General features: G+C 41.7%; 1 protein-coding gene across 2 annotated transcripts in view; it reads right to left on the bottom strand.

Annotated features, from left to right (window-relative positions):
- Positions 1-852: 852 nt before the first annotated feature.
- bcl11bb (BAF chromatin remodeling complex subunit BCL11B b) overlaps positions 853-19,999 on the bottom strand; it is a 51,190-nt gene continuing 32,043 nt past the window's right edge. For both annotated transcript variants that reach the window (XM_034161642.1, XM_034161641.1), the window contains exon 3: positions 853-6,143. In XM_034161642.1, the coding sequence (XP_034017533.1) occupies positions 4,069-6,143 (2,075 nt within the window). In that variant the 3' untranslated portion in view covers positions 853-4,068. The remainder of the gene's footprint in view (positions 6,144-19,999) is intronic.

Here is a 19,999-nt window from a genome sequence, read left to right on the forward strand (position 1 = left end):
TCACTGTCATTTGTCACAATCAGGTGCAAACTGGCACTCTCAATGAACAGACCAAGTCTGGTCCACATCTGATCCATATTGGGTTTTAGCATTTAACATTGAAAAACCCTTTTGAACTATATTTTGTATTATATTTTAGCTTATGAAAAGCCATTTCTAACAGGACTTTGACGTGCAAACGTTTTACAGGTAAAAATTTGTGGAATTGGAAACTAGTGTTGGTGGAAGTTTGCACTCAACAAGCGCAATGCTCTAGTTTATTAAATTAATTTATCTTGCATGGATGTACTTTATTTGAGTTGAGGCTACATATATTTATTAGATGGAAATCCTGCCCATAACTTAATTGAGTTCATCCAATGCATCAGTTTTTTTGTGATTGCTGCTGTTGATGATTGATTGATTGATTGATAGCGGGGGGGGGGGGGGGGGGGGGGGGGGTTGAAATCATCAGATCAAAAAGTTGCTTCATTCATAGAGCAATTGCAACATTTATTGAAGTGTTGGCTTGTATTGATTTTTCAACACATTACAAAAATACATATATGTTCAAAACAGCAGACATGTACTGTTCTGAAATCACTTTTTTTCCACAATGATGCACTCCCCCCACCCCCCACCCCAACACAAAAAAAAAAACAAGTAGACTATTTTGTACAAAGACCGAATGTGAAAGATATGAAAATGTATTTAAAATGACATAGTTGTGCCTTCAACCGAGCATAAGAAGGGAATAAAAATGAAACAAAAATATTTGGAAAAGCATTTATCTTTGTTTTTATTTTACATCCATGTAAAGGATAGCTTCACCAAAAAAAAAAAAAAAAAAAATCAAGATGCACAATGAAAAAATAAAAAGCAAATCATTGAAGAAACTCTTGCCAACAAATGAAAAGAAATAACTCTGGAATGGTTCTGCAATATTACAATAAAAAATAAAAAAAACTTGCCCTATTATACAGAAATTTATTCATGAAGATAAAATCCCTCCACCTGAATAATCATACAAAAAAAACTGCTATGGCATTCAAAACATCTGAGAGAACTTTGGAGAAAAACAATACTTTATTATTGTTTTTAAAACACTAATACAGAGTATTTCATTCATGGCAAACTTCAACACTGTAAACATATTGTCAGAACGTATGATTTGGATTCTGCGTGGGTTCGACTGTTCATCGTATATGGATGGTTTTTTATAGTCTATAGCTTAGCTGCTGTCGCCTCGCTGGCATTTCAGGAGTTTGCAATCAAGGTACAGTTATATTCCTGTTCCTGAATCTAAAGATAAAGCCTGACAATAGGCCCAAAAAAAAAAAAAAAAAAAGCAGGTCAGCATTTCAAGTGAAGATTCTGATGATTGAAAATTGCAGCTGTAAAATGAAAGATGTCTCAATCTGCTTTGATGTGGCTCGGCTGCTCTCACGCTCGCTCTGATGCTCCGTAACAAGATGTGGCCAGTCGATGTGCATTTGAGTACAAAAACCAGACTTTTCATATGCTTCCAATTTCATTTGAATGACCCTTCTTATGGTCAAGGTCCTGCTCTCTTTCTCCCTCCATTTCTTCATTTCTCAATACCAATCTTTTTTTTTTTTTTTTTTACTATAAGAATGGCCTGTGCTCCCCCCCTCCAACCAGAGCAGCTGTGCTCAAAATTATCATAACTCATATAGCCTTTTTTTTTCTTCCCGATTCATTTCAGGATGAATGATGCAGAAAATAAAAAGCGTAATCCCCCACAAGTCACGGACATGCTCACTGTCTCAGAATCTCTTACTGGGAGTTAAACCCGTATCACTTTGTGAGACGAATGAACAAGCTTCCTTTAAAAAAAAAATAAATAAATAAAAAAGAAGACGCTCTAATGCATGAATCTGAGCTAGTGGAGTGTGAAAAGATGCTGTCGCAGAGAGGCTTAGAGCGCGCTGCGGAGAGAAGAACACGCGCTAACGCATATTGATATCAAGGGTTTTTTTCCTCTCTCTCTCTCTCTCGTTTGAAGCCATTTTGCAGAACACTGAGGGGACGAGAGAGGTCGGCTCAGGTCTGAGGGATTCTGAATCTGAAAGGAGTGATTTAGCGTAGAGTTAAAATAATGGCTTAAAGGGGTCATATTGTGCAAACATTTTTATGTTCTTTTCACAGTAAAATGTGGCTGAGATCACGGTGTAGATGTCACCAGTCTGTGTGCACAAACCAGATAACTATCAGCAACATTCTTCCTGAAATAGCTTGTTTTGGAGTTGTGTGACATATGTCACAGAAGTTTATATCTGGACTTTCTTAGTCTATGAGCTGGTGTGTTTTTTGGGGGTTTTTTTGGCGTAAAGCCCATCTTACACATGGCTGAATTTGGCGGTGTGTGTGCTGCCCTGCATAGATCAGCACGTCAGGAAAAGTCACTTACCTAATCTGTGTATGTTTTGAACATGCACTCAGCTTGAGTTATCCCAAGATATCAAGAATTCAGGATGGACTGTCCATCAGGTTCGCCTGAAGTTGCATAGAGTTGCTCTGCACTTTTTCTTTTTTTTTTGACACGGGGCCTTCCTCAGCTGAGTATGGGAGGAGCTGAGGTGGCTGGGGGTTCAGCAAGCTCAGGAAAAAAATAAAAGACCTTGTCTGACTTTTCCCGAGTGGTGTGCCCACTCACAACTCCGCTGTGGTGGACGCAACCACAGGAGAGCTATGAGATGTACCTCGGCCTGTTACGGCACCAAACTCAGCCAGGTGTAAGAGCGACTTAAGGGCAAGAGATGGGCACCACCTTTTTACACATTTTATAAACGTGAGGGGGCACATCAGGCACATGTTGATGGAAAAATACTGCTTTTCTAAATGCACCTCAATGTTTTTGCCTCCAAACTTTAGTCATTTCTGTTCATAAGCTACATCGTGACCTCTTTTTGCTGACTGTGAAGGCACATAATATGACCCCTTTAACTGTGCCGGAGAAAATGATGACCTGAAATTTAACACAAACATTTTTTCACGTACAGTGGATGATGTCTTATGATTGTTTAGCTTTAGGCCATCTTTCACTTACAGCTGGGGCAACTTTAACATATATATTTAAACAAAAAAAAAAAGAAAAGAATATATTTACAAACCATAAACAGGACTGGTCTCCTTCTCACATTAATCACAAGTAGTCTTAACTTATTCAACATATTAAATATGGTGGTTTTAATCCTACACTGGGAATGTACTGAGCATCAGATAAGGGTCCGTCCATTAAGTGCAACCTTTATTTATGTCCTGACTGAAACAAGAAACAGGACAGCAATAATACAGTAACTGCATTTTGAAATTATTAACATGCCGATATTTAATGGGCAAGTTCCCTGAATAAATTAAAAGTAACTTATCAGGTTGGATTTTTAAAATCCAGCGTGGTGTTTTTTTTATTTTATTTTATTGTCGGGTTGACATTCAGTGCTTTAGGCCTGTATGAGGGAATGGATTGTAGTCCGCTGCTGCAATTCATATAGAAAACAATTCTCTTTTTTTATTTTTTTATTATTTTTTTAAAGCTCACTGCTTCTCACTATTTTACTCTCACATGATAAGCTTCCTTAAAGGAAAAAAAAAAAATGTTTCAAGAGAGACTTCGTTCCAGTTTGTTACATTTTCAGGAAATAAAATGTTTTAGCACGTTTTTCGTTCTTTCTTACTTTCTTTTTTTTTTTTAAATCTCCATATGAAATCCCACAAAGATGTACCTGCACATGCCAAATAGCATTACAAAAAAATCCAATAAATACAGAAATTATTGCACAGTAGAAAAGGCTCCATGGATTCCTAACTGATCAAATCCTCAGTTTGCCGAGAAACACCAAGTCGGCGGCGTTCCAGACAAGTTCTCATTAAAGTTTCCCTTTGTTTGTATTCTCAGGTGGCAGTTTGTGTGACATGAAAAAAAGATGAACATCAATCAGTCTAGGGTTTTGTTTTGTTTTTTGTTGTTGTTGCTTTTGTCTTTTTTTGTTTGTTTTAAAGTGAGGGATTATCCAACCAAACCTCAGCTGAAGAAGAAGTGAGGGAATTTTGTGTTTTGTTGTTGCTTTAACTTCTGTCCGCCTGCTCCAGTTTGACCTCGCTGGCCATCAAATGTTCGCCGTGCCATTTCTTCATGTGTTTCTCCAGCGTGCTGTAGACGCTGAAGGGCATGTGGCAGATGTCGCAGCGGTAAACCTCCTTCCCAAACTGCCCGTGGGTCTTCATGTGGCGCGTCAGCTTGGAACTCTGCGCGCAGGCGTAGCTGCACAGGTCGCATTTGTAGGGCCGCTCCCCCGTGTGGCTGCGCCGGTGCACCGTCAGATTGCTGCAGTTCTTGAAAACCTTGCCGCAGTACTCACAGGTGTCGTTCCGCCTCTCCTTGGAGCTGGGGGGCCTGCCGGGTCCAGGTCCCCGCAGGAGGTGAGGGGTGCTGCTGTTGCTGCGGCCCGAGGCGCTCCCTCCTTCCACCAGCTCCCCGGGCGGGGTGGAGAAGCGGAGGCTCCCGGTCTCGGAGGAGGAGTGCTCAGAGGAGGTGGCAAACGGGGACTGGCGGGAATCTGTGAAGCCCAGGAAGGGTTCTCTGATGAAGTGGCGTGAAGCGGCGTAGCCAGCCAGGAGCTGCGAGTAGACGTTCTCCGGGGAGATAAGTGGGATGGCGGGGGGAAGCTCCAGCTGTTCCTTCTCTATCTTGATCCTCTTGTTGTTCGAAGGGTTTGGGCTGGTGATGGGGGTGGGCCGGCGCTGGAAGAGAGTAGGAAAGGAGTCTGCTTCAGATACGCTGATCCTGCCGTTCATCACAGGCCTCTGGCCCACCTGCTCCTCTCGCTCCCTTTCCTGCTCCTGTTCGGTCTCCCTTTCTCTTTCCGATTCACCTGTCTCACCACCATCCCCGTTAGGTTGTCTCTCCAGGATTCTCTTGCTAGAGTGAAGTCTAAGATGAGTGTCCAGATGGTTATACGGGTGCAGGATTCCCACGCCGCCGCTGTCGCCCACTCTGTCCCCACTGAGGGGTTTCTCTTCTGGGGACGGTCTTGGGCCATTCTCCCTATTCTGACTGAATTCCTGGGAGTCCTCACTTATGTTGGAATCTGGCCGACTGCCATTCCTTAGCTCCTCTTCTTCTTCCTCCTCCTCCTCTTCTTCTTCCTCCTCTTCCTCTTCCTCCTCCTCATTTTCCATCCCCATACCTCTTGCATCTCCCTCCCTGCTCTTTTCTTCACCACCCTCACCACCTTCTCCTCTATTGCCCTGCTCTGGTGAGCCACCGATGGACCCGGACTTGTGCATATGTGTCTTCATGTGCCTCTTGAGCTTGCTGGCCTGGGAGCAGGCGTGGTCACATAGATGACACTTGTACGGCCTCTCTCCTGTGTGACTGCGCCGATGAACAATCAGGTTGCTCTGGAATTTGAAGATCTTGCCACAGAACTCGCAGGATTTGGCTTTTCCCTGTGACTGGTTTTGACCCTGGGTGTCAGGAGAACTGGTAGAACCATGCCCGCCCTGTGCGGTGGGTGGCGGTGGTGGGTAGGTGAGAAAAGCTGGGGGTTTGGAGCCAGGCTGGAAAAGTGTGGGACTTAGCAGGCGGTGCATGGGTGGCACATGGTTTGGCGAAAGAGGAGGCGTGGGACCACCGTTATTGGTCGTGTTTCCTGCTAGTTCCCTCAGTCGTCTGGAGAAATCCATGGAAGGTGGTTCCATGGGGGCCATCCTCATCACCCTTTCAAAGGCACTGGGGTGCTGGGACAGCAGCCCCATCTCCTCTGGGCCCAACCGCTCTAGAGGGGGTCTAGGGGGAGGTGGAGGGCTGATGAATGGGGGCGTGGCAGGCAATCGGGTCTCCAGGTACCCTGGATGTGGGGTGTGTTCCCTGAGCAGGGGCGTGGCCATGCGTAGAAGGTGAAATGGAATTGTGGAAGTGTTGGTGTCACCCAGAAAAGTTGTGAGAGGGGAGCGGGGCAGGGCATCGGCTCCCGGGGGCGGTGGCAGAGCCATGCGTGGCGTCAGGGAGCAGTTGACTAGGTGGTTGTCCAGGTAGATACGGATGCCGTGTGTGTGCTGGGCATGCTGCAGCAGGAACCAGGCGCTGGTGAAGGTCTCCTTACAGGTAGTGCAGATGTAGCTTGATGGCTCATCTTTATCTGTGGATCAAACAAAAGAAAGTAACTTAGAAAGAGTGTCACAATATTCTATAACATTTATCATAAAATGTGCAGTGCTGTGAAAAACATCTTATTTTTATTTTATTTCAGATATTCAAACAAAATTTTGCATGAAAGACAATTCAAACGAAAGGCATCAGAGGGCTGATGCATCCTCTATATAGCACTATAAATAAATATATATATATACACACACACACCAGATCTATAATGGTGTTTTGATTTGACTATGTATGATTTCTGTGTGATTTCATTATGAAGTCACTCATACCACTCAATCACAAATATTTTGCTGATCCATATACACTTCATCCATCTAGAATGATTACTCCAAAATCTAGTCACTTCTAGGTATCTATCAAAGTAATATTCCCCCGAAGTTTGAAGGAAATCCATCCAGCCATTTTGTAGTTATCTTGTTCACAGACACACACACACAGCTTTGCTGACGCGAAGTGTAATGAGGTTATTATGAATGTCTGTACACAAGAGTGTCCAACAGAAACAGAGATGCAAGCTCCTGCTTTCTAATCTTCCCGGCTCAAGGTTGTCATAGAGTTCTCTGTAACATAAGTCACAGAAGTCATATGAGCTGTTTCAGGACTTAATTTTCAAAAGCGCAGTGGAGTATGGACATGCAACATCATAGAACTGTGGGACTTTGAAGATGTTTACATGAAATCCCAATAATTTGTAATGTCATGAGGTAGATAAAAAACAATTTTGCACTTTTTGACCCCTTTAAAATTGTGATGAGTTGTCTACATATGCAGCCTTTGTGTGTGTGTGTGTGTGTGCGCAGAGGTAATGCATATGGCAGGTACTGCCCCAAGGCCATGACACATTATGGTAATTCTAATGTCAGCTTGGCTTTAATGTACAGATCCATCTCGTCAACGCTGTTATTTCCATATGGAGATGGAAGGCAAGCAGCAGGAAAAAAAAAAACACCAATGAAGGGGGAAAATGAAATAATGGGAAGGATTTGAGAGAGGTGGAAACAGTACGGGGCCCTTAGGTCCTCACACCTCACCCACATTAAATAAATCTTTAGGTGTAATAATCAGTATAGTAAAATAACATGTGGTGGATGTGCGTACACACACACGCACACACACACACACACACACACACACTATGCATCACATGGTGCAGTGACAAATTGCACCTTTGAATGGCATGACTTAATAATGCCAAATGAATCTATCAGTCACTGTGGCACGGCCCTGTCAGCCCATCTATGAGTCATAAAACAGTCTGGATCAGGATTCATCTAATTCAACACAGCCTAGCATGGGGGCGGTGGGGGTCCACGCTGAATCGCTTTTCCACAGTCGTGCCTGTGTTTGCTTGCAAGGCATCTGCATCTACTTTATCATCAGCGGCTACCGCAGCTGGAGCGGAGTTGGTGCGGTGGTCCTGCAGCCTGGAGGAAGAGCGAAAACTGAAAGGGAGAAGTTGCCCCATGTCTGACAGGATGGAGGAAAGCGCACGCTAGCACGTGCACGGCAACAGTTCCTTGTCTCTTTCTTGGAATCCGCGCGGCGCCGCTGTGCAGAACAGATGAGGGAAAGCTGGTGTTGGATCCCTGTCTCATACAGGAAGCATGATTTGGCGGCTCGATTGGTTTCAGCTTCCCCCGAGGGAGGCGAGGTCAGAAAGAGTTAATGAGGGGCTCATTTACTGATTCTTTCTGTTTTTCTTGACTATTAGCGAGAGCTCTGCTGTAGCCGTCACTCTCACTGCCGGCTTTTTGGGGTGGGACACAACCTGACTCCTGCAAAGAACGCCAGGGTGCAAACGCAAGCGTGTGGATACGTATGTGAAGTGGTGTGTGTGTGTGTGTGTGTGTGTGTGTGTGTGTGTGTGTGTGTGTGTGTGTGTGTGTGTGTGTGTGTGTGTGTGTGTGTGTGTGTGTGTGTGTGTGTGTGTGTGTGTGTGTGTGTGTGCAAAGCGAGTGGCAGGCTGCCTGCCCGTGTTTAGTTTGGCGAGGCTTCACACGGCCGCTTGGCAGCAAAGAGCTGGACAGCTTAACAGCTTGGACGGCGAGAAGAGGGGGAAAGAGGGAAGGAGAGAGAAGGAGGAGGAGAGAGGGTAAGAACAGAGGTGGGGGGACTTTAAGGACTAGACGTGCACACACCACGAGGGAGCTGGACGGGTCTATAGATTTGGATCTGGATCAATTTGGGACAGTCAATATGAATTAGTAACTGATCGATGACTGTTGTGTGTGTGTGGGGGGGGGGAGTTTCCCTTATTATCCACCATTTTGCTCTGCATGTGCGATCTCGATCTCGTCAATACAGGAACCAACACAATCAAACGCCATCCGGCTCCGCAACCCGCCAGCACTACAGCAACACATTTGCATGTTGTCATATCTTCCGCCGCTGTGCCATATGCTGTTAAAGCAAGCGTGGCAGCTAATAGAGTGGCAGCTGATGGCTGCTGCCTAATGACGGCCAAAGACAAATTTCATCAACTTCCCAAACATGCAGGTCGGGTGGAAGAGACGGAGGAGAAGCGACAGGGCCGCGGTACGATAGCGAGGTAGTTGGAGACATACAGTAGATGGACACATTTTCGCCTTTTCAATGTGTGTCTTGGCACCAATTTTGAAAATGAGTGTTCCATTAACAGGACATTAAGGCTTAAAGACTAGTTCAGGGACGTGTTTGCTTTACTGGCGGCTCCCTCGCGATATTGTGTTCAGCTACCGCGGATATGTCGTCAGCTCGACCTCACTCGGCTCCGCCCACAGTCTTTTCTTGCCTGGTGAAATTCAGGTTATTTTTACAGAGGAAAAGATGGAGGTAGATGATGCGCAAAGATATTTGTGCAAATCATGGTTGGGAGAGCTAAAAAAATTCAAAAAGGTGGGTGCCTGCTTAAAAAAAAATAGTTCAACCTGACCGGTTTGCAGAGTTGGTATACGTAACGTAACGTACACTACATTTGTTATTAACCAGTGTTTGTTTATTCTTTCCTAGCAATGTAGTATTAGTAGCATATTCAGTAAATACATTAAAATAACCATCCTTTCCAAGCAGAATGTTTGCAATTCAATCTAATAATGGTTTGATGCTTTTTCTCTTTTTAACAGAACAGATAACTGTGTAGCATTGACACAAATGCGTTATTATTTTCAGGTGATGTAGTATTAGCACATTTAGTAAATATATTGAAATGCATCTGGATTTTTAAAGATACAATATAACAATGGTTTGATGCTTTATCTATGTAAAAGACAGCCCAGTCTCACATGTTTTTTTTTCATCTTCCCATCACGAAATGATTCAAATTTTACTCTCCATTACTAATGCTACTCCTACCCCCAACCCTAACCTTAGCCATAACCTAACCCTACTCCTTCCCCTAACCATAACCCCCCCCCCCAGCTGCACTTTTACTTACGTGCAGCCATCACGGAATGAATTAGAATGAATTTGTGGTGCCATGACGAAACTTTTTGCACTTTTCGTGACAATATGATGAACCAATAGATTAATGTTTATTTTGTGCTGCTGAATCACGACATTCTGCCAGACTGGGTTGGTAAAAGAACAGATGTCATACATCACACTGACACAAAATATTTGAGTTTTTTAAGGCAACATGGTATTACTAAATCATTTAGTCAGTTTATTCAAATCCCTACGAAGTGTAAGCAGATTTTTTAAAGATAAAATCTAATAATAGTTTGATGCTTTTTCTCTTAAGTAACAGAACAAGAAAGTCTACTTTATTTTTTCAAACAATATGGCATGAGTGAAACATTTAGAAAACACATTCAAATCCACGCTTTGTAAACTGATTATTTACACTACAATATAATAAAGGTTTGATGCTTTTTTTCTTATGTAACAGAACAGAAATGTCTACTTTTTTCAGAAAATGTAGCATTTATAAAACGTTTAGTAAACACAATAAACTTCATGTGATTTCTAAGATGATTATTTAAACTACAATATAATAATGGTTTGATGCTTAAATAACAGCTGTGCAACAGAACAGATGTGAATGTTGCACTGACACAAAATGCATTGTTTTTCAGGCAACATGACATTAATAAAACATGTACTTAAGTGCATTATATTCCAGACGGATTTCAAAGCAATCAAACTAATAATGGTTTGATGCTTTTTTTTTTTGTTTGTTTTGTTATGTAACAGAACAGAAATGTCTACTTTTTTCAGGAAATGTAGCATTTATAAAATGTTTAGTAAACACAATAAACTTCATGTGATTTCTAAGATGATTATTTAAACTACAATATAATAATGGTTTGATGCTTTTTTCTTATGTAACAGAACAGAAATGTCTACTTTTTCAGAAAATGTAGCATTTATAAAATGTTTAGTAAACACAATAAACTTCATGTGATTTCTAAGATGATTATTTAAACTACAATATAATAATGGTTTGATGTTTTTTTCTTATGTAACAGAACAGAAATGTCTACTTTTTCAGAAAATGTAGCATTTATAAAACATTTAGTAAACACAATAAACGTTGTGTGATTTCTAAGATGATTATTTAAACTACAATATAATAATGGTTTGATGCTTAAATAACAGCTGTGCAACAGAACAGATGTGAATGTTGCACTGACACAAAATGCATTGTTTTTCAGGCAACATGACAATAATAAAACATGTACTTAAGTGCATTATATTCCAGACGGATTTCAAAGCAATCAAACTAATAATGGTTTGATGCTTTTTTTTTGTTTGTTTGTTTTGTTATGTAACAGAACAGAAATGTCTACTTTTTTCAGGAAATGTAGCATTTATAAAATGTTTAGTAAACACAATAAACTTCATGTGATTTCTAAGATGATTATTTAAACTACATTATAATAATGGTTTGATGCTTTTTTTCTTATGTAACATAAATGTCTACTTTTTCAGAAAATGTAGCATTTATAAAACATTTAGTAAACACAATAAACGTTGTGTGATTTCTAAGATGATTATTTAAACTACAATATAATAATGGTTTGATGCTTAAATAACAGCTGTGCAACAGAACAGATGTGAATGTTGCACTGACACAAAATGCATTGTTTTTTAGGCAACATGACAATAATAAAACGTACTTAAGTGCATTATATTCCAGACGGATTTCAAAGCAATCAAACTAATAATGGTTTGATACTTTTTCTATGATGTGACATTACAAATTATGCATGTGTTGCAGAAAAAACTGCACGAACTAAAGATTCAGCTATGAGTGAGCTCAACTTCTTGCAACTTTCACTCTTTCATTCAGTAGCAAAGTATTGAGGGATGTGCTTTGGTTTTTTTTTGGGGGGGGGGGGTTATACAGGAAATCATGTCTGCAGAAAATATTTTCCATTTTTACAAAATATAGCTGAAAACAAATGAAATTATTTTTATTTTTCCCCTTTGGAACTGTCACAGAATATTGTTTTTGTATTCTGATTACATAATCCCATTTCATGTAATCCGTCACTCCCTAACCCTGTTGAAGATTGAGTCATTACTCCATTCTTCTCACGCGCACACACAGACTCACACACACGTGTTGGCAGAGTACGACTGTTGTCCCTGCTCAGTGCTGCGGCCAATAAAAGCCTTCATTAAGGAATCACGGTGGGCCGTGTCGTGCTTCGGTTTGTGGTAATTACAGCTGTCTGCCTGACACGCAGGCGAGGACCTCTCCACCACTGGTCACCAAGGTCAACTACCAGTTGCAACGGGTACATTAGCCTCTCCACACAGTCTCTGCTGGACTCTGGCGCGTTGTGTGCACTCAAACGCAGCACACGCATTGTTCAGTGAACGCGTGAGTCTGAATTGCATCACAGCACTTAATTAGATCTTTAATATCACTCAATTTTGATTTCATGACTAACAAAGTAATCTATTGCTGGATTGCATCTTTAAAATGGTTACATTCCTGCTCAGGTGTCCGCCCAGTCAGATTTTCCCATGTCGTACAGACACGCAATTCAGTCTTGAGATCAATTTAGGAGGGCAGCTCTTTGTCCTGTGCTAAAAAACGAGGGCGAAGGGCCAGGAGGCCTGGAGGAAGTTATTAAAACATTGGCACATGCACGGAGCTGAGGTGGGCCAGTAATAATGCCCTCCTCTCCTGGGTTGGTTTTTTACTAAACCACCAGGCCAATTAACCCAGTCTTCAGGGACTAAGATCTGAGCTTTACATCAGATTTTATTCTTTCCAGATTGCCTTTTATAGCCATTATTTTGCCTTAAAAAGTACAAACAAAATGCCAGCAAATGAAGGGGAGCCATGATATTGACTGTTCGCATATGGCCAGCCTAGAGAAGTTGATGATCTTAAGAAGGGTTGAAGTAGACACCCGGGCGTACGGTGTAGACGTGGGGATTTGGGCTTAATTTAGGAAGTCACGTAAGCCGTCCTTCCAGCTTGAGATGATTTCATTCCAAGCATGAGCTTGCTTCATTTACATTACACTTATATTTTGGGCCTTTATCAAATGCCCTAATCCGGAAGTACTTATAATAATATCAAACTTGAGTGCCAACATCAATGAATGACCTAATATTGTTAGGAATTACACTCGCGCTGACCTTGGATAGAAAAATGGTTTAAAATGCCTTTAATCACAAACCCACAGAGTGGACCTTCCGTAGTTAGCTTAAACAGTTAAGCTAACACTCAGTGAAGCATCTGGAGTTATGAACTTTCTATTTTTGGACTCCTTCTGCTTGGTCATATAATGAACGGTCAAAGACATTTGATCTGTTCTGCTAATAAAACGATAAATTGGTGACGTTTTTTGCAGTTCTGGCTATTGGGTTGTTAGCATGGTGCTAATTATGATACAGTAGTATGGTTTAAAAGTTAAATCGCTAAATGGGCAGCAAACAAAACTAAACAATGACAATATCAGTATATATGCTTCCAAAAAAAAGCTCAAACCCATTTTCAGGTTAGCTGGCTTGTCAGCATTTTAGCGTGGCTAGCTAATAAGTCAACAGGGAATGTTTTTCTGTTTGTTTCATAGTTATTCAAAAGTTATTGAAAGGTATTCAATAACAGCTATCAGCAAACTGTAGTAATCTGTTTTTCAAGCAGTTTACAGTTCATTACAGCAAATTTTATTAAATTATGTAATCAAAATTCATCACAGTTGAAATCCAGGAAAAAAACATGTTCAAGGAGATAGTTCATTTCCTTCAAGGGGAAAAAATAGTTTTATCTACAGAGTCACAATTCTACAAAAATTCTCATGCTATAAACAAATTACCCTAAAATGGTCTGTTTTTTATAGATTTTTGTGACATTTGACTTTAAGTACAGCAGTAGCACACGCAGAGGTGAAAAACAAAGCAGGTCAAAGAGTTTTCATCCTATTTGGACCAAACGTGGTGGAACAATTGCCACATGGCCAAGGTCAAAGTGATATGATGTTGAGGAAAAATTGGTTTAAAGTGAAAGTTACAGGCCTCGATCGAAATTTGGGCCCAATGCTTATATTGTGTGGGGGGAATTCATTAAAGTTGCACTTATGGTCACTATTACACACAAACATGAAGTCATATATTTTCTTTCTGGTGGTCACATGACCTTTTAACCTTAAGTGACCTTTAAAGGTCAGGTTTACCTGTGAGTTTTGATCCAGATTGGTTCAAACACAGTGTAAGGTTGTTGTGTGGACATAATGTATGAAATGTCAATTTTTTTACATTCATCATCTCGTCATCTATGAGCAATTCTTGACTGAAAATTATTTTTACAACACCTGCTGAAAATGTCTATGTGACACCTTTACCTGATTCTTATCCAAACCAGTGGCCAATTATACTGAACTGCACTAAAAGTTGCTCCCAAAACCTTCTGCCATAGTGTCAATGTGATCGGCCCCACATCACCTGGTTGCTCAGTGCACTCACACTGCTTTGGCACCAAAACAGAAGACAGTGTGTGAAATGGACTGCATTTATATAGTGCTTTTCCATTTGCATCAGACGCTCAAAGCGCTTTACAGTTATGCCTCACGTTCACACAAACGCACTCACACACACCAATGTCACTACACACCGGGAGCAACATGGAGATTAAGGACCTTGTGCAAGGGCGCCTTAGTGATTTTCTGGTCAGGCTGGGGTTTGAACCGAGGATCCTCTGGTCTCAAACCCAACGCTTAACCACTAGACCAATGGCAATTAACAAGATGGTGACTGGGTGTGGAGAGAATGTGCTACTGCACTTTGTGTCACAGGTGTACATGTGTTTGCGTGCACTTCAGCATTCCTGGGGTTCAGGTTCGCTGTACTGCTCCAACATTCCATCAAGGTCGACGGAACGCCATGGCAACAGATTAGTATACAGAACAAAGCTGCCCACAGGCGAGGCCACTGGGACACAAACCTGCCCTGGCGGCTCCTCCTGTGCTCTACCGGCTCTGTGCGTGCACACACGTGCACGAGCTGTGGGAGTACACATGTGTACACTTGTCAGGGGTTAGCTGACACCTCTGCTGCTGGCAAAGCAGCTCTTCATTAGCATGGCTGTGATCTCGGGGTCCCCGGGGGGTCCCAGCCTCCTCATTCCCACCCTCCCATCGCCATCACCACCACCACTCTTCTCCTCCTCCTCACATCTCCCATCGCTCCTGCTCCTCCTCCACCTTGTCCTCCTGGCTGTCTGCAAAGTCTGATGGCTTGTTTATAACGATGGAGGTTAATCAGGAGACATGAGGCCACGCAAGTCGCCGGTGCACTTGCACGTGCACACTTCTCCGTCACAACAAAAGGCTGAGGAAGTTTCCGATAAACTCTGGCCTGAGCGAGCAGCGTCTAGCTGTCACACATGTGCAGCGAAACACAGAGAAAGCAAAGGAGGACAGAGACTGTGGAGGGTGGCAGTGGCAGGCAGGGGGTACGGCTCTCAGAGTGTGACTGGCTCCACGCTAACTCAAACCAGCTTCAGCCTGCTAACCATACACACGTGTGTGTGCGTGCGTGTGTCCAGCCACTATGAGTATGAACAGCAGAAATGCCTGACAGCCCAGGAGAGGATTTAAAGAAACAGTGCTCATGAGGTCTTGGGAAGATCCAAGAAGTCTGAGTGGCCAGAGTACGTATCAAGGCCTATTGACTACTACTGCACAGTGACTCCTGCTGGCCTCCGTCACACCACAGTGGGTAATGTTCAACACAAAGACTCTGGCCTTGTCTCTCCCTGCAACATGCAGTTGTGCTTCATGCAGTAATAAAGTATTTTCTTCCTTTTAAAAGGATTATATTGAACATAGGTCACCAGGGGCATCATTTCTAAAAGTTGTGCATGCACAAAAGAACACTTTTTCTTTCGTCGTCTTCTTCTTTTTTTGTGTGTGTGTGTGTGAAATTTGTAGTGAGACCGTACACACTGCATGCATTCTTCAGATCAGGCATACACGTCTTTCAGAGCAAGTCAAGGTGAAGTGGAAAAATAAGTCAAGACGTAACTTAGTGTAAAATAAAGTAGTCAATGTCAGAGAGTTTAAGAATGATGATGTCTTCAGGGATTTCTTTTTCTTCCACAGATGTTGCACAAGCTCTACTTTCAGGACATAAACAAAATATACCTTCTCGGCCACTCCTCCCCAACCCATCCTCCTCCACCCTGCACAGAAGGAATGAGAGTTGTAGCTTTTTAACAGGACTAACAGCTCTGTATGTGATTAAAAACCAGATGTATACAGATTGTAGTCTCCCTACATTCTTGATCAAATACATTTTTATTCTCTATATGTGAATCTGGGCATAGTTATGGAAAGTGTGCAAGAAGTGTCGAGTACTGCTGTCTCTTTTTAAGCATAGGAAGGGGCAACAGTTACACAGGATATGACTGACATGCACTAAATGCACACACAAGGAAATAAAATGCGTTAACGTGCATGCTCGGCCAGACCAGGAATGCACACACGGGGAGGGAAAAGATCAGTGCACAGATAGACAGTCCACTTTTACGTCACAAAATCTTTATACAGAAAATAGCTGTTGCCTGATGAATTAATGTGTAAAATCTCATTTACAGCATCTTTAACATATTATTTCCATTCGGACACACATCCTCATTAATATGTGTAATTTACTATTCACAAACTGAACTGTTAACAACCGTGTGTACTAAATCTTAGTCTTGTTGTTATTATTGTTGATTTATTTGTGTTGTTGATTGGAGGTGTCATAGTTGCAGCTGTGCATCGTGCGAGAGTTGATCAGCAGTTTTTCTTTGAGATGCCAGAACAGAGACTTCCAGATGATTCATACGTGCTTTCATATTGTTGTGTTGTTCTCCGTAATAAGCTGTGTGAGTAAACTGGTCCAGTTTTCAAGTGCGAGGCACATGCAGGTTGATGGAGAGTCTACATCCATTCATGGCTAAATATGAAACTGAACAACAGTCTTGTGCACGTGCAAACACTTCCACAGTGACTGAGATTCATAATGGAGCATCGTGCATGCACATGGTGTTAAACATGTAGCAAAAACAATATGTGTGCGCTTTTGTTCACACAGTTTGTGATACTGCACAAAATTTTTGTAAATGAGGCCCGAGGTTGCTATTAAAATTTGTTGTTTAAAAAATAGTGAGGCATTATGCATACTTACATTTTTGTTTGCTGTATGACCAATAATGCAGGTTCATAGGGGAGCGGAAAAGAGAATTTCCTCAAAAGAAGACGTGAAATTTCCGTTATAGTTTGCCAGAAGGCACATGGGAGACTTAAATCTAAATTTGCTTTATTTTCTGGTTAGAAAATTCTTCTCTGTTCCACTTCACCATCAGGCTGTGGTGCACCAGACAAAAGTTGTGGTGTGTGCCGTGTCTACATTCACACCAACAGAAACCTATGAAGCTCATGTCATGGTTGTCTTGGTGGCTAATGTTGACGTTTTGTGAGTTTCATACATACAATCACATTATTTAAATATGTACAGTGGAACCTCGGTTTTAGAACGGCTCTCTTTATAAACAAATCGATTCACGAACATATCTTTTTGAACGAAAAATGCAATACTTTTCGAACAAAGTCTTTGTTCACGAACACCTCCTCCGCAGTAGGTGGCAGTAATGCACCGTGTTGGGTTGCTGTCCACCACTAATGAAGAAGAAGAAGAATAAGATTGTCCATCTTTGGGTGTTTATTAAATCATATTTTTTTGCACTGTGCGGTGGTTCGCCTAATGGTTTATTTTGTCTACAACAAAGTAAACCTCATATTTTTCCAGTAATCATATCGTAATCATACCATAATCATACCGTTAGTGGAACTAAAGGGTGAAGTTACTGACAGGTGCTAAAAGTGCTAATGCTGTTAGCATCCAACATTAACCAGAGTTTCACTGCAACAGAGGCATCTGATCTGTTCAGAAGTTCAGTTACCTGATGTTTTTATGGTGTCTTCTGTACAGGTAAGGTGAAATTAAATTGTCTGTTTTATTATAATGACTGTACAGTATTTTTTTTTATGAGATACTATGCATATTCTTTGTATTTTCTCTGCCTTTTATGCATGAAATGCTGTTAAAAAGGTAAAAGCACAATGTTGTTTTTGGGACCAGGACCTGATTAATCCATTTTACATTGTGTCTTATGGGGAAAATTGGTTTTGGTTTAAAAACAACTCAGTTTAAGAACAACATTTAGGAATTAAGTTCTAAAACAGAGGTTCCACTGTATTTGGTTGTGTAGAAAATTACAGGTGTGGGCCAAATGTGGCTTGCGGGGCCCAAATTAGGCATCGCTGCTTTAGAAGAAAAAGCTGTTGTTTAGCCACGCCCCATCTGCTTTCACCACATTGTCAGAAAAAGATCTCTATCTTTTTTTGACAATGTTGGTGTGTCACACAGAGGATGAAAAGGTCATAAAGGGCATATGCGCCTTCCTTACAAGATAAGCGTTAATATAGCTAACAAAAGCAAGATGAAGACAAAAATACACCGTGTATCTGTACAATCTAAGAAAAGTATTTGTTTCCACTTAGAAGTCTAAATATTGAAGACAGAGGTCGGTTCATTTTTGTCACTTTTTGGTGATTCCCCCCCCCCAAGTTTAACTGTTGTTACCCCCTGTGCCCCCCACCTGAAAATACTCTGGATCCGCCCCTGGAGGGCAAACCAGCTAAGTGGGCATATCTCACAGAACAAGCAGGGGCCTAAAGAACTTTGAGAATATTTAAATGTAGAAGCAATATTTGAAAAAAAATATATTATTTTGTTACACAATATGACCTGTTTAAATAATATAACAAGGGACTGGTGAGGCTGCAATGTTGTCCAGTGGTGTACAAGTGCATGGATAGCTGCAGCAGTTTTCCATGCATGCCTGAACAGGTACGAGCCAGAGAATTTCTAATATGATGATCACATGACACAGGTGCTTTTGATATGTGTTGTCAGGTGTCAGTATGTCAGTATGTTACAGCATAACTCAGGTTGCGTGCCTGAACTGGTTTGTGCCAAAAGGTTCACACTCATGTGTTCTGTATAAATAAGCTCTTGGATTCACATTACATTCAAGACCTTTTCATAAAAAAAAAAAAAAAAAAAAAAAAAAAAAAAAAATCGTATTTGCCAAGATGAATGAGCTAAAAGTAAGCAGAACAAAAATGATCAGGAGAAGCAACAACAAAACAAAAATGGCAAAAAGTTTTCTACACACAGTGACGCCTCCATGCAGCTCAACAGTGGCAAACGTGCAAGAAGAATTAAATAATCTGCAATGAAAGAGTTCAGCTCTAATCTGCCCCCTGGTGGATAAACATTTTCATCTGTACATTTCATTGCTGATGGTAAATACGTGACCTATGACACCGGTGACTTGAATTCTTCATGACCCTGTGTGGTCATGCTTGTAGTGAAGGTTAAAATGCGTGAAATTTCCCATTTTCAACCAACAGTGGACATTTTATCCTCTGCTTGACTTTTATCATTCAGGTATTGCTGTCTGTCTGTTCATCACCTTTCAAGCAATCAATTTTCAGGTGATATTTGTCAGATTGGCATCAAAGACCATTGCTTGTTGGGTCAGAAGGTCAAGGGTCAAGCCAAAAATTGCTTGTGGGAGCGCTAACTTTTTCTGTACATGTCTGGTTATTACCAAACATGCTGTGTATGTTGGGTAACATGACTCCAACAGCGCCACTGGTGTTGAGCTCAAGAGATTTAAAGCGTCAAGATAATTAGAGGAGCACAGGCTGATGGGTAATGAGGTCAGTTTGGGTTGCCTTTGTTTTTGTACGAAGCCACACGAAGGGCCTATGTTTATACAGCAGGGGCACTAACCCCCCCTACCCCTACATACTTTCTCTTGAGCCGCCACTGCTTCCTTTATTTTTCTTTTCTTTTATCCATTTTCTCCCTCCCTTTCTCTTCATTTCCCACTAAGCACCTGGAGAAAGTATCTGGGTACTCCACCCTGACCCTCATGCCTCCTGGCATACGGGTCAAATGAACAATATCAGGGATCATATATCTTGAACAAGTCAATCTCTCTCTCACACACACAGTGAAGACACACGAGTGAAAGACGCGCTCATGGAGCACGTTACCGCCATGGGGCAGGCCATCCGAGGGTGCAAGAGACATGCTGTAAAAAAAAAAAAAACTGGAAAGACCCCTCTGTCAAAGAAGAGCTACGACTTTTGGCTCGGCTTCTAGGACAGAGAGCGCTGCACACCAAAGTGCAGAGAAAGAAAAGAAGAACAAGACCTCTATAAAGTGCATTAGCTAAGCTCTCTGCGGCGTTTTTTTTGAATCATCACCATCAGCTGCTAACTGGTCCCAGTGCCTCCGTGCACGTGCACGTGCACAGGCAGGCCCTCTGTGTGC

This window comes from Thalassophryne amazonica, chromosome 21, assembly GCF_902500255.1.
Source record: "Thalassophryne amazonica chromosome 21, fThaAma1.1, whole genome shotgun sequence".
NCBI classification, from domain to species: domain Eukaryota; kingdom Metazoa; phylum Chordata; class Actinopteri; order Batrachoidiformes; family Batrachoididae; genus Thalassophryne; species Thalassophryne amazonica.